This window comes from Solanum lycopersicum, chromosome 4, assembly GCF_036512215.1.
Source record: "Solanum lycopersicum chromosome 4, SLM_r2.1".
Lineage (NCBI taxonomy): Eukaryota > Viridiplantae > Streptophyta > Magnoliopsida > Solanales > Solanaceae > Solanum > Solanum lycopersicum.
In genome coordinates, this window is record NC_090803.1 from 63,370,284 (window position 1) to 63,392,487 (window position 22,204).

At 33.1% G+C, this 22,204-nt stretch overlaps 3 protein-coding genes across 9 annotated transcripts; all 3 read right to left on the reverse strand.

Moving 5' to 3' along the window:
- Positions 1–2,998: 2,998 nt before the first annotated feature.
- LOC101248195 (uncharacterized) lies at positions 2,999–7,702 on the reverse strand. 2 transcript variants are annotated; one of them, XM_019213651.3, is made up of 16 exons: positions 7,549–7,702; positions 7,370–7,441; positions 6,821–6,942; positions 6,666–6,725; positions 6,443–6,562; positions 6,215–6,334; positions 5,807–5,948; positions 5,332–5,502; positions 4,946–5,101; positions 4,721–4,827; positions 4,371–4,461; positions 4,141–4,282; positions 3,899–4,055; positions 3,698–3,814; positions 3,471–3,597; positions 2,999–3,369 (listed from the first exon to the last, which is right to left on the reverse strand). In XM_019213651.3, exons 1-16 carry the CDS (start codon positions 7,597–7,599, stop codon positions 3,124–3,126), a joined length of 2,001 nt encoding a protein of 666 aa, XP_019069196.3. In that variant the 5' UTR covers positions 7,600–7,702; the 3' UTR covers positions 2,999–3,123. The 2 variants fall into 2 exon arrangements, with proteins under 2 accessions (XP_019069196.3, XP_069153466.1); XM_069297365.1 differs by having other exon boundaries at positions 7,370–7,436; positions 7,549–7,658.
- A 1,089-nt stretch (positions 7,703–8,791) lies between these two features.
- Positions 8,792–13,914, reverse strand: LOC101248481 (uncharacterized). 2 transcript variants are annotated; one of them, XM_010321929.4, is made up of 15 exons: positions 13,698–13,913; positions 13,427–13,548; positions 12,814–12,864; positions 12,606–12,725; positions 12,372–12,491; positions 12,002–12,143; positions 11,453–11,623; positions 11,163–11,318; positions 10,973–11,079; positions 10,799–10,889; positions 10,539–10,680; positions 10,293–10,449; positions 10,003–10,119; positions 9,698–9,824; positions 8,792–9,240 (listed from the first exon to the last, which is right to left on the reverse strand). In XM_010321929.4, exons 1-15 carry the CDS (start codon positions 13,737–13,739, stop codon positions 9,004–9,006), a joined length of 1,902 nt encoding a protein of 633 aa, XP_010320231.2. In that variant the 5' UTR covers positions 13,740–13,913; the 3' UTR covers positions 8,792–9,003. The 2 variants fall into 2 exon arrangements, with proteins under 2 accessions (XP_010320231.2, XP_025886613.2); XM_026030828.2 differs by lacking the exon at positions 12,372–12,491 and having other exon boundaries at positions 13,698–13,914.
- Positions 13,915–14,383: 469 nt separating this feature from the next.
- LOC101262208 (uncharacterized) lies at positions 14,384–21,926 on the reverse strand. Of its 5 annotated transcripts, none has more exons than XM_069297367.1 (17): positions 21,476–21,926; positions 21,197–21,384; positions 19,068–19,138; positions 18,632–18,753; positions 18,382–18,438; positions 18,178–18,297; positions 17,946–18,071; positions 17,408–17,549; positions 16,899–17,069; positions 16,647–16,802; positions 16,454–16,560; positions 16,267–16,357; positions 15,988–16,129; positions 15,742–15,898; positions 15,447–15,563; positions 15,140–15,266; positions 14,384–14,734 (listed from the first exon to the last, which is right to left on the reverse strand). In XM_069297367.1, the coding sequence occupies exons 2-17, from the start codon at positions 21,261–21,263 to the stop codon at positions 14,498–14,500; spliced, it is 2,010 nt and encodes a 669-aa protein (XP_069153468.1). In that variant the 5' UTR covers positions 21,264–21,384; positions 21,476–21,926; the 3' UTR covers positions 14,384–14,497. The 5 variants fall into 5 exon arrangements, with proteins under 5 accessions (XP_069153468.1, XP_069153467.1, XP_069153471.1 ...); XM_069297366.1 differs by having other exon boundaries at positions 19,068–19,141; XM_069297370.1 differs by having other exon boundaries at positions 18,150–18,297; positions 19,068–19,141.
- Between the last annotated feature and the right edge of the window lie 278 nt (positions 21,927–22,204).

Sequence of the window (22,204 nt, forward strand, 5' to 3'; positions counted from 1 at the left end):
ATATACTCTATCAAACTATACGTTATTGTGATATCGCCTTCCCCAATGCCAACCTTTAGTTTCCTTGTGCAATATTTCTCTGTCTCTATCTTAAAGTAACATCACATCAACTTTTGTCATTCTCGACACAGCAAGTAAGGTGCAAAAGTACTGTTTGAATGCAGGGGCAAAAACAGTGAATATCAGCCAATTTTCTCTTCTCCCAATACATATTTGAAGACACCAAAAAAGAGAAAAGAACAAGACACATGCAACAAAGAGAATTAATTTACTCTAATATAAATATTTTATTATAATATTCATATTAATTACTAAATTTAAATTGGATATATAACTTTAGGTTTAATGATATAATTTGAGAAATATGTAATTGATATTAAAATGAAAGTAAATACATATTTTTAGTATAATGGATAAGTAAAAAGTGAATAGCAGAGGTGACTCAACGTAATTGGAGATCTAAAGTGAAATTTTAATTCGCGGCCTAAAATATAAATATACTTCATATACGTATTTATTTAAAAAAATTTACACTATTAAGATGAAAATTGTTAGTACTTAATATTATTTTGTTCAGTTACTAGTTTTAGGTAATATGTTATCAACTCAACATTGAAAAACATCTTTAAGTGAGACAATTATTGTATGTATTGTTAACATAATGATTCGAGTAATAAGTTGATAAATATTAAATAAAGATAAGAGTTAGAATCATAGAATTTGACTCAAAAAGTTGATAACTTGATATAACCTTATTTTAATAAGCTTAGAGTAATGCTTGAAATTAAAATTTAATAAAAAATAATTTTTTTTTGTTATTTACTTTGTAACACTTTTCACTGTTAATTCTCATTTTCAATAAAGTACTCCACAAAAGATATTTAAGTGGATAAAATAATTTATTTTAAAAAAATTATACTTTTATCATAAATAATTAATTCCTCTATAAAAACTTTAACATACAATTTATTCTTGACAAAAATTTGAGACCCTCGAAATATGAGAGCCTAAGGCAAAGACCTTATTTTTTGATGCATAGAGCCGCCCATGGTGAACAGAGGTCGTAACTATTAAATTATTCTCTACTGAAAAATATTTTACCTTCATGTCCAATTTTTAGAAGTACTGTTTTGTTTGGTTTGATAACAAAATATCAAATTAATTATTTTCTCCGTTTCATTTTATGTGGCATTGTTTTCTTTTTGATCAGTCCCTCAAAAAAGTCATATTTCCTTATATGATAAGTATTTAAAGATAATAATTTCTCATTTACCTTTATTGATTTCACTTAATTTTCTAATACATTTATGAGGAGAGTAAAAAATGAATTACTTTTTTGAAGGACAATTTGATAAGCATTTTAAGTCTTCATTATTTTTTAAACTCCGTGTCGAATCGATATTACCACATAAAATGAAAAGGTGAATAATATTTAGCGTACGTTCGGATATAGAATTTTCAAATAATTTTACCTCTATGAATTCTCATTATTTTTACTTTCTTGATAACTCAAATTTATATATTAATTAATGTTCGGAGGATGCTTGCCCAGTACTCATTTTGAGAAGGATTCAAGCTAAGGTAGTTCCGTTTAGGAAATCAAACAATTTTTATAATCAAAACTAATAAATTTATTATTTTTAAGAATTTAGATTCTATATATTGACGTTGTTTAAAATCTACCATATATTTATCTCTTTCCTCTAAATTTTCTGATCATGGACTTACAAATGCTTGGTTAACTAATGTTTTTATTTGGGAGGGGGGTTGGGGGGTGATTTTAACCAAGTGAAATCAACCTTTTTCCTAAATAAAAAAAAGGTAAACAGACAAATATGTCCTCAAACTATCGCAAAAGTGTAAAAATATCTTTCGTCAGATTTTTGGGATATTGATATTTTTGTCGTTCAAAAACTAAAACTTATATGCCATTCATTTTAACGAAGACTAAATAAAGATACATGACATAATTTTATCCGTAGATTCGAAATTTAATTAATAACTCAGGTCGGTGAATAAGATTGTGACATATGTATGTCCGTTAGTATAAAGGGGTATATATGCTCTAGTTTCTTTTACGACAGGGGCACCAATATTTCAAAAATATAAAGAAGAATATCTGCATAACATTTACGATAGCTTGAATATATATTTATCTGTTTTCCCTTTAAAAAAGACTGTAGAAGAGACGGAAAAAAAAAAAGAATGTTAGAGAGTTACATATATGTGCCAAAAATCCTAAAAATAACTGATATGGAACAATGCCACAAAATTCAAAAGAAGAAGAAGAAGAAAAGGATAAACATTGGTTTATAACATTCAAAAATTAGGGCCCGTTTGATCATAGATTTCTCAAATAATATTTGGAGAAAAATTTAGGAAATAGTGTTTGTTCATGCACTTTGTCATTATTTGACAAATATCTCAAATTCTCAAATACTAATTTTTTATAGTATTTAGGTCAAATCTCATTATTTGGAATCTTTTAAAAATTAAAATTTTACCCCAAACTTCATCTTTTACAAAAACACTCTTTCTAGTGGTTGCTTACGTTGTATTACATAATTTTTTTACATTAATACCAAAGTAGTGATGAAATATTCGATGAATGTTAAATGATGATATGGTTATTATTGAAAATGATGAACAATCAGCCCAAGATAACAAAATCATGTGTTTTGTTTACTTCACCGTGTATGAAATGATGCTTGTTGCACTCACTTCAAATTACCACATTGCTCTAGTGTCATCGACACTATTTGTTATTGTTGTAACAAAGATCCAATTGACTTATAATACAAACTTATGGTTAGTTTTGATATTTTTTAAAACTTATGAGTATAAATCATATTTTTCTGAAATAATCAAATATATTTTCCAAATACTATGGCCAAATACATGGTGAGATTTCACACAAATTTTCACCCAAATAATATTTGCTAAGAATATTTAGAAATATATAGCCAAACACTAGCTAATTACATACTATATGCCAACATTTGGGTAGATAATGCATGCATAGAGAATTTACAAATTTGTTATTCTGTCAGTGTATACAATTTAAATTCTCATAAAAGTTAAAATAGTATAATATATAAACAATGAATTCTCAAACAATATGTCTTAGTCATGAGAAGGAGGTCCTTCTAAACGAATATAATCATACATGATCCCTTGAAAGGGGCTAGTTGCATTTGCTTGTGTCAAATATATAGTATTTTCCCCTTCAACTAGAATAGTACCCTGCAAATTCACATTGAACAGCCAGTAGAGTCCATGAATTCCATGTCTTGCTATCGCGTTATCCTTCCCTATCACTCCACTTGAAAATAGAGGAGTATTCGTGCTTGAATTATCATTGATGCGAACCTACAAGTTACATTTCAATGATTTCCTTTATCGTTGACTCGATAATACTGTAATGATGATAAGAAAAAAATGATGTGAAATTGACATTGTGCTACACGTACCTGCAGTTCAGCTTGAGCTGCTGATGCAAGTGCCAATCTTAGTGTATAGATTTCATTTTGATCAACATTGTCGAGTTTGAACTTTATTTGCCAAGTTGTTCCTTGATATGTCTTCTCATCAGTTTTCCTAACATGCCCAAAAACCACGAAAAAGGAAGAAAATTCATGTTTCATTTCATTGAAGACATCGAATATTATGTATAGTTAGTGATTTTGCTGTTTTTTACCTAGTGACTTGAACAAAGAACCAATCTTTCTTGTAGTCACTCTCTCCAATTGTAAAAACTATATCTCCATTTGGATACAAGTCCGCGTATCTTTCCCATAGCCCGTACTGTCTAAACCTGAGGATCGTTGATGATGATGATGATCAACAGTGAGATGAAGAGAAAAACGTTAAACTATCAATGAGGAAGGAGAAAGCTTACCTATCAGGATGATTAATAAAGAGTTTGTTAACATATTTTTGATCAGGATCAGGAATGTAGAACTCGCGAGCAGAACAATCAGGAATGCCAATTTCCCAGAGTGTAGGTCCATTTCTTGGGGGTTCAAAGACAAGATCATCCATCTCAATGCTGCAGCCTGATTTATAACATGTTAATTTTTAGCTCGTAATCTTGAAAAGCTTGAAAATAATGGTCTACTTTCCAAATGGAAAAATAAGTACCTGAGGTAATTGTGATATTGATGTCATACTTGTAATCACCAATGAATCCAGGGACAAATGCATACAAATTATAGTCGCCTGCTCGTATATTACTTATGACATAATTGCCTTCCTCATCTGCTCTTGTCCAGAATTGGTAGTCCTGATTAATATCAACTATTAAAATTGTTAGAAGAAAACAATCGAAGTAGTTTCCGAGTACTGATTGAGCTTTATGTTCCCTGAATCACCTTGCATTCTCTTTGCCATGAACCGGCTTCTCCTGGTGGAGCCAAACCAATGAATGCACCAGAAGCAGAAATTTTATCGTCTTTGAAGTATCTAAGTACAAAAAGGAGAAATATAAGTAGAGCCAATGACCATAGAGTAACGAGATACTCCAAAAGAGAAAGGGACTAACAAGAGGAGCCGGAGCCAGGATTTTGAATTCTGTAGGTTTTGAAATTGATTTTTGTACTTGTTTAGTGGATTTTTAATAAAAATAGTGTGTTTGGACTAAAATTACTAGGTTCGACCGAACCCTTATGCAACCTTCTAGCTATGCCCCTGGATAACAGTAGGGAAAATAAGCAAATAATACCTGTCTAGGACTAACAGTCTTCCACTAATATTACCGCGTTGAGACGATGATGGAAAATCCTCAGAGGCTGGAAAACTGTAAGGCCAGCTTTGAACTTCCATCAACATCTGGTTTTTGCAATCAATGCTTAGATAATCATGTTACATTATATAAAAAAAATCTCAAAGATACCATTTATGTTCAGTTTTTTGTAAAAAAATAATTATCTTTTTTACTTAATTATACCTGTTTTTTAGCATCCTCCCAAAGAGTAAGAGGATCCTCCCCTGAAGTGACAGAATTCAGATATATAAAAACTGGTCCAAAGACTTTTTTCCATGGCTCCCCTTGTCCAAACTTTGGAACCAAATCTTCTCCTGCATAATGAGCACTGAGAAACACCTGCAAAAAGAGGCGGATTCAGGATTTAAACTTTATGAATTTTAAATTCTAGAACAACAATATCAGGTGTTAGTAACTGAGCTCTGAATTCAATTTTTGTATATATTTAGTGAATTTCTTAATACAAATATATTAGTTTCTAGCTCCGCCCCTGCCTGCATAATAACATCTCTTGACACAATCAAGAAAGACAAGAAAATGTGTTAAAGGCTTGTGATTATGGTACTTACAGAAAGAGCAGTTGGACCAACATGAGATGTGAGATTTTGTTTAAGGGGTCCTCCAGATCGAAATTCGTCACTGGGAATAATTATCCAGAATCCTAGTGATGGATCCATACAAATCCATCCATGGACCTTGAGATCTTTGTCTTCACATGAGTACTGATACTTGTCATCAACCTGATAGCATTATCAATCAAGAATCCTTATAAAACTGATAAACTGGACAATATCGCCTCTTTGCAACGAGTAAAAAGAAGTACTAACAAACTTAAACCGAGAGTACACGAGCCAAGCATTTTAGGATATATATATTATTTGGATGGCGGAGAGATTGAGATATGAAATCATGACCAGTGTATGCTCTGATACCACATGTTGAATCGTGTGATCATCTCATCCAAAGCTTATGCCATTAGAGAGAACATGTTTGTAATTACTTGATTAAAATATATCTCACCAAATGACGGAAGAAACTAGGTACCTCGCCTTTGAACTCAGGCTCGATGGGATTGACAAGCAGGACTGCTTCTGGATAAGCAAGTGGTTGTCCTCTATCCGGTAACCTATCATCAGGTAAGGGCATGTATCTCTGCCTGTTATCTGCCATAGCCATGTAATGAAACCTGGTTGACGTTCAAGATTAGACAGTTAAACATCCTTCTTAATTGTAGTCAACGATGATATAATTAAGAGATAGGCATTTGAAAACGTGTCTGTGATGTATACAATGATGAAGTGTGTGACCATCTCATCTAAAAGTTTAGACTGTTAAAGAGATCATACTTTTATCATTTAATTGTATTCTCAACATACAACAACTACGCCTCAGTCCCAAACAAGTTGGGATCGACAATGTGTCTGTGAGTATGAAGTCAAAGTTAGTATTTACTTGTCTTTTCTGAGCTTGAATGCAATCCTAGTTTCATCAAGGTTGAAACCAGGCCATCCCTCTAAATGTTCGTAAATTGCATAAGAATAGAACCCTGAGGAACCTTTAAGCATTATAAACCTGTACATCGTCCATCTAATTAGTCATCATCATCTCAAATCCATTTACTATTCAAAAAAATGCAACCAGATATTTAACAACGAAAAGAAAACGAAGAAAAAAAACAACCTTTTGTCTATGTTCAGGGGAATAAGCTTGTCCTGAAGCGACACATCCCATGTCCTTGTGAAGGACAACTCTATTTGATCATCTGTTTCCAATATGACCTTATATGTTGTGCATATTAGCCTACATTATATAAGTGACACAATTTAATTTATTCAAAACACTTTACATTTTACAAAGTAAGTTTATTGTTTGAGACTTTTTGTCTATATATACGAGGTACGACCTTTCAAATGTTCCAGTAGTCCCTGTAGTTCCTGTCGAACTCCAAACAGCGTCCCAGTATCTAGAGAAAGCATTACACATTGTTAAATTCATCAAAAAGGAGAACTTACTTGATACATTTTCCACAAGGGATCAAGTTAAATATGAGTTACTTACCCTCTGTTTGTTTCATCATTTAGAACCTCAAGCAAATTATCGACGCCATTGTATGTAATTCCAGTTACAATGCCATCTGGTACTGATAAAGTCACTTGGAGAATGCCATTGTCCATCACCACCTGAAGAATTTTATCACAAAAATCCAACTTTGTAGTATTTTTAATTTATTTTTAAGTAACACATAGTTTACAGGCTACTCTCATAGATATTTTAATTGAGAAAAAAAAAACGTCCAATGACTATTCTCAATATTTCAATGAAAATATATATTTCTTATGCATTTTTCCAGTGAGTTGGTTCGGTGAAAAATGAAGCGGGGAAATAACATAGTTTTTTTTAAAGAAAACTCTATTTCGAGTAGTAGTTGTTACATAACTAATTTTGGGACTTATGTGTTACAAATAGTTAGACAAAAAATATAGCTTTGTGGACTTAATGTTATAAAGAGTAAGTTTAGTGATCATAGGTGAAATTAGTCCAGATATAATCATAATCATACATGATGAAAAAATATTTCTTCAAAATGTATAGCGACGAATAAATTACATGGTGATCATCGGGAAGGTGTAGATGTACTCCTGGAGCAGTCATTGATCTTAGCTTCTTCTTAATTCTATACTGCAAAAATGAAAAAATATAATAAAATCTTCGCTTTATTCCCCAAGAAATTGAAATCCTAAAGTATGACATAAAAAAGAATAAAAGAGAAAGAAATATTATTTGACCTCTTCTTGCAGTTTGGCATAGGCAGAATAGTATAAGGTATTAATATGCATATGTTTGATTCAACACTTCCCTTGAAAGGTAATAACTAATAAGTAAAATGAAAACAAAGTTTGAATATGCCATATGAAATCATTATTTGAAATTTAGTTTAGTTAAATAATTGAATCTTTTAAATTGTATTTTTTTTTCTTCATAAATATGAAAATTTCATAATTTGTGAAATATTCAAAATTTTCTAAATTCTTATACAATCTTAGTAAATGAGCAAATCATAACTCATATAACAATATCCTAAGGCACTACATTGATACATAACATAATTCAACGTTTCTATTATAAAAGTAAATATTTGTGATCACAAACTTTCAGCTACACATAATTTTATAAAGATTTACTAGTCAATAACAGTAATAACTAGTTACTCTTAAAAATAATCCTATCACATTATACCAACATGTCTTTGCGAAGTATGAGTTTTTTTTTTTAATCAAAATTTGACGTGTCCTGATGTTTTTTTTAAAAATCAAAATTTGAACATATGGTCAAGTTTTACCTTTAAAAAAATTTGAAATCATATGATCTAAAACTCCAATCATATATTTTTAGAAAATTCAGAATTTAAAATCATAATATCAAATTATGTCTAAATCATGACTTTATATCGCATGTTCGATCGAGAACTTAGCTTACTCGTCAACACTGGTTTGGTACAATTAGTCATATTTCTTTTAGCGTGCAAGAGTGGACAAGGGGGAGTGTGTCAAGTGCCAACTGATCATGAAATCACGACGAACATGTGGGACAATGATGGGAATTTTAGAGTAAGTAATTAAATGGAATTACTTGCCCAATAGACATGTTTAGAGTTTTTTCTCTACTACTCAATAAAGGAAAAAAAAGTGAATTTCAAGTTTGCTTGATTCGCGGAATATAAAATCATGTTATGTGACACCTTGCTATGATGTCGTATGGGTCAAAATTCGGATTTGATAGTTGGCCATATCAAATGATGACACATTGAAACTGAAAAAAAATCAAACTTGACGACGATATTGATCTTAACTACATACATGGCTAGTCGTGTAAAGTTGCTCCCATCACCCAAAGGACGAGAACTATAGGGAGTGTTTGGTATGAAGAAAAATGTTTCTAGGCTGACAAGCATAACATGATTGTAGGAGAACTTTCCAACATATAATACAATTTTACACGTTAGATGTATTTTTGAACTCAATGATAACGTAGCTTAAAAGACAAATTTATAAGGTTTGTTAGGCCAAAACAAACAATACACGTCATTGGTTGTGGTGTGACATGTAATTAATTACATCCTCAATATTGTGAGAATTGATTTCAATACGATACAATTTGTTCAAACATTATATTTATTCAAAATAATATAATACAATATGCAGTACAGCTAAATAGAGTGCTAGAATTATACTATTATTTGCTTAGTTTGGTGGAGCTTCGAGACGAATATAGTCATACATAATCCCTTGGAAAGGACTTTGATGTCTTGGTTGGCCTAAGTAAATGGTGTTGTCCCCTTGCACTAGCAGATTTCCCTGTATGTCTATATTGTACAGCCAATATAATCCATGAATTCCATGCCTAGCAATTGAGTTGTCTCTTCCAAACAATCCTGTTGTAAATAGAGGTTGGTTTGTGCTCGGATTATTCACCCGAACCTGCAAGTACAAGAACATAGTAAGGAACTTTCTGGCTTGAATTCTGATTCTGTTTTCGGTCATTTAGAAAGTATAAGATTCATTCGTTTCAATTTATGTGTCGTATTTTCATGTTTAGTTTGTCTGCGAAAAGAATGTCACCTTCTATATTTAGCAACTCTTTAACTCCAACATCCCATATGACACATTTAAAATCACAAGATTCAAGTATATATTGGTACATTATAGACAACAGTCAAAAGTCTTCCTTAATTACTTTTGTTAAACTTTGTGTCTATTCAAACTAATACATAAAATGGAGCAGAGGGAGTAATTGAGAACAAATTCTGCAATTTCACTTGGTCAAAAGTTAGTTTTTTGCCAATAGTGATTTTTATACACTAATCAAAGACTGTTTCTAGTTGTAGAAGTGCAATTCTGATCGAATTCGAGTAATATATTGAAACCAAATGTGTACCTGCACTTCAGCTAAAGTTGCAGATGCAATTGCAATGCGCAATTTATATGTTCCTCCTTGATGGACTGAATCAAGTTTAAATCTAATTTGCCATGTCGTTCCTTGATACATGCCATTCTCTTTTCTCCTACACATAAGATGGTTTCTGCTTAGTTCTGCTTCCCAATTTATATGATCACAATCTTTTGAAACATTGTCATTTGATTGTGAAGTACTAAAGGATACGGATAAATGTTGGTAAAGAAACGAGGAATTTCACATAATATTTAAGTTTACAACTCATCGGATTGCTGCTTGTAGATTACCTTGTAACCTGAGCAAAAAACCAGTCTTTTCTGTAGTCACTTTTTCCAATTACATACACAAGGTCATCCGTTGGATATAACTCGGAGTACCTATCCCACAATCCATATTGCCTAAACCTGACAATAATGAAAATGTTATTCTCAATGCCACATGACATTTTTGGATAGATGTGATGACATTTGAGAAAAAGAACGGAACTGTATTCACTATGTGGAGTTAATTTATCATTCCGTATTCTACTCTAGAGGAAACAAATAGTAAGACCACTACATAAAGGTAAGTTAATAACCTGTCAGGATGATTGATGAAAACGTTGTTGATAAATTTCGGGTTGGGTTCAGGAACAAAATATTCTGCAGCAGTACGATCAGGAATGCCTATTTCCCATAATGTAGGTCCATCTCTTGGAGGCTGATATACGATTTCGTGCACATTAATTTTACAACCTGTTTGCATGTATCACACGATCCATGAGATTCAGAGTTTTTGTTTGAAGAATAGGAGTTGAACTGAATAATAAACATGGAGTCAAGACCTGAAGTTATGGAAATGGGAGTCCCATATACATAGTCCCCAATGAATCCAGGGACCCATGCATAAAGATTGTAGTCACCGCGACGTATATTTTTTATGGAGAAGTACCCATTGTTGTCTGATTTAGCCCAAAATTGGTAGCCCTGAAACAGAAAACATTATCCGGGAGCACTATACAGGAAGTCCTCTTGCTTGTTTTGATGAAAGCATTTTGTGAACATGTTTAATCTATTGATAAATAATTATGTTAACAAAAATGACCTTGCATTCTCTTTGCCAGGAACCAGCTTCTCCTGGTCGAGCAAGCCCAACATACGCACCATTTGCAGGTATACGACCATCACTCGTGTACCTATCAGAAGTAGTTAAATTTCTTTAGAAAATCATAATATTTGAATACATTTTTCAAGAGGACAAGTGTTAGTATGTCCTTACTTGTCTTGCACCAAAAGTATACCACTAACATTGCCCCTTTGATTTGCTGACGGAAAATCTTTTGAGGCTGGAAAACTGTAAGGCCAACTTTGAACTTCATGCTGCATCTGCATCAGTATCCAATATAAGTACTTTGACTTCATTAACACAAAAAAGTTGGAGAAAATTTCAGATCCTTTCACTAATAAACCTGTATCTTGGCATCATCCCATAGAGCGACAGGATCTTCTCCTTTCTTAACAGAATTAACATATAAAAACACGGGGCCAAAAACTTTCTTCCAGGCTTCACCTTGTGCAAACTTTGGTATTAGATCAGCTCCAGCGTAATGAGGGCTTAGAAATGTCTGAAAATATCACAATTTTTATACTTTTAATGACTTAATGTATAAAACACGGAAAAGTATTCTATTGTTGTGAATTTATTCATCTTTTTGAAAATGTTCATGGTAATAGTAATGAGTTATAAGAAAGATCTTACAGCTAGATTAGTTGGACCGACATGGGATGTAAGGCTCTGTTTGACAGGTCCACCAGATCGAAATTCATCACTCGGTGTAATTTGCCAGAATCCCACAGGTGGGTCCATAGATATCCAGCCATGGACCTTGTTGTCTTTATTATCACACGAGTACTGGTATTTATCATCGACCTGTATGCACGTGATGAATCAACTCACTAACCATTATAGCATTTTAATAATTCTTGAGTCCTCGTGAAATTGATAACTAGAAATATTGCTTCTTGGCACAAGTAAGCAGAAGTAGCAAACTTAAGCCGAGAGCACACTTTTAGTTACTTAATTAGATCATATCTCAACACCCCTCCTCATCTGTGGAGTTGATTCTTTTTTCATGCGCCAAATATATGTTGAAATATTTTTTTTTCTTGGGTGGTGGAGTGTTTGACATAAGAATTCATGACCTCTGCATGCTCTGATACATCTATAAAGCTAACGTTATTAGAGAGAGCATACTTTTAATTGCATAATTAAATTATATCTCAATAAATGAAAGAGGAAAATAGGCACCTCGCCTTTGAACTCAGGCTCGATGGGATCAACAAGTAGGACTGCTTCTGGATAAGCAAGACGTTGTCCTCTAGGTGGTAACCTGTCATCAGGTAAAGGCATATATCTCCGCCTGTTATCTGCCATGGCCATATAATGAAACCTGGTTGATCGGTGTTCAAGGTTAGACAATAGAACACCCCTCTTAATTGTTGCCTATGAAGATATACATAAGAGATTGACAATGTGTCTTTGATGTATACAAACAATACATTGCTCATATTGTATACATATGTATCATTTCGTAAGTATGACTATGAAAGAATATGCCATCAAGGAGACATTAGCAAACAGGTCCTTACTACTTGATAACGAGAAAGTGAGTGTTTACTTGTCTTTTCTGAGCTTGAATGCAATCCTAGTCTCATCAAGGTGGAAATCAGGCCATCCCTCTAAATGTTCATAAATCGCATAAGAATAGAATCCTGAGGAACCTTTAAGCATTATAAACCTAAATATCATACTTCTGGTTAGTCATCAAGTATCATCTCAAATCCATTTACGAATCAAAAAATGCAACCAGATATTTAAAGACCGAAAAGAAAACCAAGAGAAAAAAAACAACCTTTTGTCTATGTTCAGGGGAATAAGTTTGTTCTGAAGCGACACATCCCATTTCCTTGAGAACGACAACTCTATTTGATCCTTTGTTTTCAAAATGACCTTATAGGTTGTGCATTTGAGCCTACATTATATAAGTGACACAATTTCGTTGCTCAAAATATTTTTGTTTGACGTTCTTTGTCTATATACATATATAGCTAGGTAGATACCTTTCAAATTTTGAAGTACTTCCTGTCGAGCTCCAGACAACGTCCCAGTATCTAGATAAACACATCACATTTTCACATTCACAAGGAGAAATTAGGTAATTCATTTTCATGATAAAAAGGGGAAGTTAAAATATTTGATCTCTTTTTTCTTCTTCACAAGTCAGGGTAGAGCTAGAGTTCTAGTTACAGAAGTCAAACCTCTATATTTCGGAATCCAGTAAAGGGAAAATGCATAAGTACCTCAATCTATGTTCAAAATCTCAGAGACACTTATATTATACTAAGGTCCTATTATCCTTAACTATTTTATAAATGATTTCTATTCCTTTTCGGCCTATGTGACACTATATTCTGGGCCCAGTGCGTGTTGACTTTTTTTCAAGCTAGTGTCACGTAAACAAAAAGGGATAGAAAATTATTTATAAAATAAGTTTAGGAGTAATAAAACCTTCTATAGTACAAGTGTCTCTGAAATTTGGGCATAAGTTGGAGGTCCTTAAGCATTTTCCCAAGTTTTTTTCTCCAAAATTCAAAACCCCTTAAACTCAAAATTTTAGATCCAGACTGTGATTACAGTAAAAACTTGAGCTAACGAAATGACTGATGGAATTACCCTCTGTTTTCTTCAGGATTTCGAGCCTCGAGCAAATTGTCGACGCCATTGTATCTGATTCCAGTTACAATTCCATCTGGTACTGATATAGTCACTTTGAGAATGCCATTATCCATCACCACCTGAAGAATTTTAAGTAACTATTAATTATTAACTTTGAACCAAACATATACTTAAAAAGATTAGAATCCAAAATTCGTAAGTTTCAAATCCTGATTTCGCCTCTGTCAACAGGCACGTAGTCAAGTGATAGAAGAACATAGATGATTACATGGCGATTGTCCTGAAGGTGAAGCTGTACTCCTTGTGCCATAATTGATCTTGTTTTACGAATGTCTTGTTAAGCTTTACTCCCAAAGATATTATAAGTCGAAAAAGTATGACAAAAGAAAAAAAAACAAGAGAAACTGTTTGGTACAATTAGACATATTTTGTAGCGTGTAACAACTGATCATGAATTCACGACTAATAGGTGGGACAGTAAAGAGAATTTCAGAATTCATGAAATTTGTGTTTGTTTACGATGTCTAAAAAACTTCTACTTCAATTTGAAATTTGATTCCAAATTCCAAATTCAACTAAAACATAAATTGTAGAATTTCAATTTCAAATTGTCACTTCAAACTTGAGTTTTGTTTAAAAAGAAAACCTCAGGCTCGACTAATAGAAATTGCGTGTAACATTATGGAAGCATTAAATTAAAATGTAGTAGCTAGTTACTACTATTATGATTTATTGGACCAGTAAATCTTTATAAAATTATGTATATCGAAAAGTTTGCAGTAACATGTTGTTAGAGTGGGCAATCCTCCTCTCCTCTCATGAGCTAGCTTTCAGGGTTGAGTTAGGCGAGGTGCATATATTATCATTCCACCGACTTCAAATACTTTAATCTCTGTATAACACTCAGTTAAATCCCAATCGTTGATTGCATAAGTAATTGGAACAGTTAACATCTTGAACGAAACGTGGAATTTTATTGCTTCACAAACCAGAAATTATGCTAAACTGGTAATGGTAATATAAATCAAACAGTTAACAATTTCTAGAACTAGAAATCTGAAACACTGCTTAGTTTGGTGGAGCTTCGAGACGAATATAGTCATACATAATCCCCTGGAAAGGACTTTGGTTTCTTGGTTGGCCTAAGTAAATGGTGTTGTCCCCTTGTACTAACAGATTTCCCTGTATGTCTATATTGTATAGCCAATATAATCCGTGAATTCCGTGTCTAGCAATTGAGTTGTCTCTTCCAATCAATCCGGTTGAAAATACAGGTCGATTTGTGCTTGGATTATTCACCCGAACCTGCAAGTTCAACAATATAATAAGGGTGCTTTCTGGTCTGAGTTCTGATTCTGTTTTCGATCATTCAAAAAAGTATTAGATAATTGACTACAAGTTATGCAATTGATCAAGGACATTTTGGTATGTCATACAAATATTTACTTCAAAATCACAACGTTCAAAAGTCTTCCTTAATTACTTTTATAAACTCAGTGTCCTGTCAAACTAAGAGATATAAAATGAGACGAAGGGAGTATGAGTACAAATAACGTAATTGCACTTGGCCTAAAGTTAGTATTAGCCAATAGTGAATTTTATACACTTATCAAGGACTAATTCTGGTTGTAGAAGTTCTTTCTGATTAATATGAGTAAAATAATTCAAACCAAATAGGTGAGAAGTTGACATCAATAGGGATAAGTGTACCTGTACTTCAGCTAAAGTTGCAGATGCAATTGCAATACGCAATTTATACGTGCCTCCTTGATTGACTGAATCAAGTTTAAATCTGATTTGCCATGTCGTTCCTTGATATGAGCCGTCCTCTTTTCTCCTGCAAAAAAAAGTCTATTACTTATTTGCAGGTAATTATAAAAGAGAGAAGAGTATGTGGCGCTGTACTTCGCCATTATTCATGCATAAGATGTGTTTTCTGTTTGGATAAATGTTGGTGAAAATGAAAAATTTAACATAGTATTTCAGTTATCAACTCATCAGATTGCTGAATTGTTACCTTGGAACCTGAGCGAAAAACCAGTCTTTGGTATAGTCACTTTCTCCAGTTACATACACAAGATCATCCGTTGGATATAGCTCGGAGTACCTATCCCACAATCCATATTGCCTAAACCTGTAAAGACAATAACGAAGACACTATTCTCAATGCATATATTTACTGGACAAATGTGATGAACTTTTGTGAAAGAGAAAGGAATTTATTTTTAACTAAATGGAGTTAATTTATCATTCTGTGTTCTACTCTAGAGGAAACAAAAGTTAAGGCCAAAAGATAAAGGTATGCTAATAACCTGTCGGGATGATTGACGAAAAGCTTGTTGACAAATTTCGGGTTGGGTTCAGGAACAAAAAATTCAGCAGCAGTACGATCAGGAATGCCTATTTCCCATAATGTTGGGCCATCTCTTGGAGGCTGATATACGATTTCGTCCACATCAATACTACAACCTGTTTCCATTGTACACACAATACATGAAATTCAGAGAGTTTGGTTAAAGAATAGGCGTAGAATTGAGAAGTAAACATAGTGTCAAGACCTGGAGTTATGGAAATAGGAGTCTCATATAGATAGTCCCCAATGAATCCAGGTACCCATGCATAAAGTTTGTAGTCACCAGGACGTATATTGTTTATGGAGAAGTTTCCATTGTTGTCTGATTTAGCCCAAAATTGGTAGTCCTGAAACAGAAGACATCAAGACTTCAATTTCCGAGGTGTACAATCATCATCATCATCCAGGAGCGCTACACTGTAAGTCCTCCTTTGTGCAAGTTAATGTGAAGATTTTTAGGAGTAATTAGGTAAGCGAAAATGACCTTGCATTCTTTTTGCCAGGAACCAGCTTCTCCTGGCGGAGCAAGGCCGACATAAGCGCCATTTGCAGTTATATGATCATCACTAATGTACCTATCAAAAGTAGTTTAAAAACTTTAGAAAACCATAGTAACTTTTAGCTTGAATACAGTGTTTAATATAAATCCGAGGAAATCATGATGTCCTTACTTGTCTTGAACCAAAAGTTTACCGCTAACACTGCCTCTTTGATCTGCTGATGGAAAATCCTCAGATACTGGAAAACTGTAAGGCCAACTTTGAACTTCACGCTGCATCTGCATCAGTAGCTGATATAAGAACTTTGGATTCGAAAACACATACACAAGTATGGAGTAAATTTCAAATCCTTTCACTGCTAAACCTGTATCTTGGCATCATCCCATAGAGTAACAGGATCTTCCCCTGGCATAACAGAATTGAGATATATAAACACGGGGCCAAAAACTTTCTTCCAGGCTTCACCTTGAGCAAAATTTGGTGTTAGATCATCCCCAGCGTAATGAGAGCTTAGAAACATCTGAGAATATCACGATTTCACCTTTAAATGACTAAAAGTAACCATCTTGTTGAAAATGTTCATGGTAAAAGTAATGAGTTAGACAAAAGGTCTTACAGCTAAGGTAGTTGGACCGACATGAGATGTGAGGTTCTGTTTGACAGGTCCACCGGATCGAAATTCATCACTTGGAGTAATTTGCCAGAATCCCACAGGTGGATCCATAGATATCCAGCCGTGGACCTTGTTGTCTTTATTATCACATGAATATTGGTACTTGTCATCGACCTGTGTGCATGGGATGAATCAAAGAACTAACCATTTTGCTATAGCAGTCTAACAGTTCTTGAGGATCTATACAAGTCAATATGAGTTACTGTTAAGAAGTTTTCAACCGGTTCATGAATATACTTTTTTTAACCTGTCATTTATATTGAGGAACATTATCAGATTGGTGAATCGATATTCCTCAAGTGATCAGCTATTTCATCAAGTATCAATCGGGTGGGTAATAAACAGAAAAACTGTTAGAAGTATGGTTCAAAAAACTGTATCCAGATCCTTATGTGGGATATCATTTTCTTGCGAAGTTAAAGGAACCGAACAATCAGAAAAACCAGAGTTACCTCTCCTCTTAACTCTGGCTCCACAGGATTATTCAGAAGGACCGCTTCTGCATAGGCAAGGCGTTGGCATCTTGCAGGCATTCGGTCATCTGGTAGAGGCATGAATCTTTGCTTATTGTCTGCCACAGCCATATAGTGAAACCTATCAAGTGAAAGTACCACACTTATCATGAATCTGTGATTAAAGAAATGATAAATATTTGACACATGGATAAAGAACAATTGACCTCTAACTAAGTGAAATTGTATCGAGGTTCATAGACCAGATATTTGGCTTTTGAACATACGACTAGTTTTTTCTTTCCTTGATAATCAGGGTATCTAGGCCAATTTGCGCGTACCTAGACTACTTCCACAGGGTACCTACTGCCTCCCATCAGCCGAGATACCGGGTAACTTGTCCACCAACCACCAAGGTTAGATCATATGAGAAGAAATCACCTAGTGCATTTGCGATGAGTGATGACATACAACTACTTCTTCTTACCAACCACTACATAAGCACAAGTGTAGGAAAAGGAGGACAAAATCTTCTTACTTGTCTTTCCGGAGCTTGAATGCTATTCTTGTTTCACCGATGCTGAAAGCAGGCCACTCAGATGAACCAACATGCTCGTAAATGGCATAAGAGTAGAAACCAGAGCAGCCACGGAGCAAAATAAACCTGTTACACCATCACTAGTTTGATTAACACAGCAATATCAGCAATGCAACTTAAGCAGTATGCACATTCTCATTTTACCCCATGTGAAGTGTTTAGGACAGAGAACCTTTTGTCAATATTCAGAGGCACAAGTTTGCCTTGGAGGGAGGGATCCCATGGTCGCGAAAACGATATCTCTACTTGATCGTCTGTCTCCTTTATAACCTTGAAATTAGTACCCTTGATCCTACAGTAATTGGCCATGTTTTGTGCTTACATTAGACAGATTTTGATTTGATCAATTGTAAATAAGTAATATAGAAAACCATACACTTCAAATACTCCAGTTTTTCCACCATCGGGAGAATTCCAGACAACGTCCCAGTACCTGATATTGCATTCATAACTTAAGATCACCAGTTCTGCATTATAAAGAAAAACATACATACATGTATACTGAAAAAAATCACGCATCTTCACAACCCAAAAAATTAATGTATGCACTTAGGTAAACATAAATTACATTTTCATGAGCTCAACCTAAGAAACATGCAAGAAACAGGTAAATTGAAGCCAATTACCCTCTATTAGATTCATCGTTAAGGCCTTCAAGTAGATTATCAACGTCATTATAGCGTATTCCAGTGACAATTCCATCTGGATTTGATAACGTGACTTGTACTAGGCCATTATCCATCATCACCTGCAAAAAAGTTAATGTTGTAACAAGTTTATCTCTGTAGAGGAAACGTCATAAAGGTAAGTTGCATCTACTTTGCAAAATGTGCAAACATGCTCACATCCTTATTCATGTTTACATAGCATAATAAAACAGAATGAGGAGCAGTAACTGATACACACGGGATGTAAATAACAGTACAAAGATTACGAAGATATCTTTGTACTAAGATATCATCAAGGGTGTGTTTGGTATGGAAGAAAAGTATTTCCCTTCGTAGAGAACACACCCAAAGAGAACAAACATATAGATATTCCAAATGTTCTTGCGTTCCTTACATGGCGATCCTGAATGTACAGTCTCACTCCAATTGGGGACATTGTTCCAGAGCCTCCACTATGACAACGACCTCCTGTAAAATAAAATAAAAACAATCTCAAATTGGCTCATTATGGTGCAGTTTATCCCAAGTACATATTTGCAAGGCTAACTATCAAAGGCGGAAGTTCCGAGGGTTCAACTAAACTCATTACTTTCAACTAAAGTTACTTATACAAATGCAAAAAATGTTTACAATACATTTGATAGTGCTGTAAAATTAGGAAGAAGAGCATTAGAACAATAGTAAAAGTTGACCTATATAGATCACGAGTTCGAAGCGTGACCTATATAGGTCAACATGTTTTAGAGAAAACTTGTTCTCCATGTATTACTAACCAATTTTTAGTTATGTTGGTCGTAGGAGTATAGATATACAAACTACATCAGTAGCTATAGAACACATATATAACAATATCTAGTTTTGTAATTAGAGTTAACTTTAAGTACAGGGAAAGAAAATTCTTTTATTTTCCTGGCTTTAGCTTTAATTATCCACTTCCACTTTTGCTATTGCGCCACTATCGTTTGGTAAAATTAGAAATACCTTGGAAGTAAAGACGCCCAATTGAAGAAATCAAGTAATCATGAATGCATGTAAGTAGTTATGGTAAAATCAAGTAATCAGGTTCGAGTACTTTGAAGTTTTTGTTAAGGAGCGCTTTATCCATGTGAAACTTTTGAGCGTGAATTTGAATTTAATTGGGCTTCAATGTAGGTACCAAATACCACATCGAAACCAGAATGAAAAATAAAAACTCGAAATATTTTCAAACTACTTCTTTTTAAAGTAAGATTTACATTCATTTTTAATAATTTATCTGGTTTTAAGCTATCTTTGTTATGTAGCATTAAACTTGAAGTTTGTGAAATATTCATTTGATGGTTGAGATGTGAGGAGAATAAAGTGGTTAATGGGAAAGAAATTTGTGGACTTGATGAAAATCGATTACTTGATTTAACCCTTTTTTAAAACTAATTATCATATTAATTTGAAGCTACTAAAGAGTAAAGATCACAAATATAGAAATGTTGCTGTAGCAAAGTCGCGGGTACAAAGCAACGTATAATGTGAATTGTTAATTTTATTTTTTGCCGACATTCCTATGGATTACTTTATGGGATCATATTAAGTTATATATCGTGTTTCTCTTTTACATGTTTTTTATGAAAATATTAACAAAAAATTTTTTAATAAAAAATAATTTAAAATAATTATTATTAAAAATCACAATAAATAATTTGAGAATAAGAAAGCATTACTATTAGAGATCCTAACTTTTAACGTAGGGAAAATTACATTTCAATACCTTAGTAGTAATATCTATGTAATGTATAGACTAGTATGTATTTTATATTAAATATGCATATATTATATACATTACGCATAGTTTTTGTTTTCTCAATATATTTATATTAGAGCGTAATTAAATTTAATTTCGCCAATAAAGGTCCACTTTTAGACATAAGCTCTCGAGGAATTTTTCTTTCATTCTCTGGACTTGAACTTCAGACTTCTAATTAATTACAAAATGATCTCAATCATCCTACTACATACAATTCATGTTATTAATAAAAATCTGATTAAACAGTTTCGATTCTCTAATAAAGTAAAATCTTTTGTTTATAAAATAACTATTTATACTTTCCAAAAACTTAACTAAACATGCCACGGATAAATAAAAAATCTTAATAATTCAATTGATTGATTATTTGTTAGCCGATTATTTTTTTAGGATTTTATTTCTGACCCCAATTACTTTTTTCAAGAAAAAAGAAAGCAAATATAAATATCTCTTCTTCTTTTTTTGTTTTTCACCCAGTAAACCCAACTAAATTGGATTCACACCCAAAAATCCCCTAATACATAGGATAAAATGATTTCTAACAAAAATAATTTCATATTAACGAGACTCAAATTTAAAATTTATTGATCAAAAATAATAAAATAGTTATCGCTCCGTCGCAACTTTGTTAGTGATTGGTACAAATATCTCTAGTAAGTGGCCACCAGCTAGAAAAATGTACATCTCCTAGTGTTTTGGGACACGTGTGAATATGAATTGCCAGTAGTAGTTAGACGTGTTACCTGTTTGTCCAGCGCACGCGCATAATAAGCATTTTATCATGCGTTTGAAGCGACGCCCATTACCCATTTGTGTAACTGTATATGCACTTTCCCCGTTCAACCACGCGCCACCAACTCCCGCCGTATCACACCGCTTCTGCCGTCAATCAATCTGCTCAATTGCCGCCCGCACATCGACCAAGTTATGCCTGAAGCATCGTGTTTCCGTCGTCAGCAAAATTCAATTATTTTTTGTTTCTCAAAATAAAAATATAATTAAAAAAATTATAAAAACTGTACGTGTCTCTGATTTATCGGTAATTTGTGTGTTCTTGAACACATGATTTAACAAATAAAATCATATATTATATGGGTTTGGAATTTTTTTGGTACAAGACGATATTGAACGACAGTTTTGGAGTTGGTTACTGTTACTGCTTGAACTTCAAATTTCATTTGGGAATTGGGATTCATAATTTCATTTTTATTTTCCATTTCTATAATTATTATCTCAAATCTCTTAATTATGAGGTGATGTTACATTGTTGAAGTATCGACGAATATGATTATCAAAAAGTAAAAATAACTTTTATTAAAACTCCTAATAATGCTCGTATCGTTCATTTTTAGTTTCTATTTCATTATTAAAGTTATATTAAATTATATTAATTTGATATTTTTAAAAAAAGATATTTAAAAATTATATGAAAAGCATTATACATTACAACTTTTATATAGCAATATGATAAAAAAAAAATACATCGTAAAATGGTGATCAAATACTTATATTTTGACTGTAAAAAGGAAAATCACGACAATTATAAATGGACGGAAGAAATACTTGTTAATTTAATTATTTTTACAAAAACGATTTATTTCTTAATTCTTAATATACGTACATTATTAACTATAATTATTTCCAAATACATAATTAGCCGACGGAGTAGTTTGCTAACAGTTGGAGGTTGGACTTCAGTAGACGTAGGTGGGGGAAAACAAAATAGAAATTACGACTTCTTTGGTAGAATG

Bases quoted from the DNA above. Each gene is read 5' to 3' on its own strand.
- LOC101248481 (XM_010321929.4), bottom strand. From the start codon at position 13,739: ATGGCACAAGGAGTACAGCTTCACCTTCAGGACAATCGCCAT. The intron at 10,890-10,972 runs GTAAGGACATAC...TACTTCTGATAG, and splicing joins ATACTTTTGGTGCAAGACAA to GTACACGAGTGATGGTCGTA. The intron at 10,681-10,798 runs GTCATTTTTGTT...TTTCTGTTTCAG, and splicing joins CCTGGCAAAGAGAATGCAAG to GGCTACCAATTTTGGGCTAA.
- LOC101248195 (XM_019213651.3), bottom strand. From the start codon at position 7,599: ATGCATATTAATACCTTATACTATTCTGCCTATGCCAAACTGCAAGAA. The intron at 6,943-7,369 runs GTAATTTATTCG...AAAATTCTTCAG, and splicing joins ACCTTCCCGATGATCACCAT to GTGGTGATGGACAATGGCAT. The intron at 3,598-3,697 runs GTAAAAAACAGC...TGGGCATGTTAG, and splicing joins TTCTTTGTTCAAGTCACTAG to GAAAACTGATGAGAAGACAT.
- LOC101262208 (XM_069297366.1), bottom strand. From the start codon at position 21,263: ATGGGTAATGGGCGTCGCTTCAAACGCATGATAAAATGCTTATTATGC. The intron at 19,142-21,196 runs GTAACACGTCTA...TTTATTTTACAG, and splicing joins CGCGTGCGCTGGACAAACAG to GAGGTCGTTGTCATAGTGGA. The intron at 18,439-18,631 runs GTAATTGGCTTC...ATGCAATATCAG, and splicing joins AACGATGAATCTAATAGAGG to GTACTGGGACGTTGTCTGGA.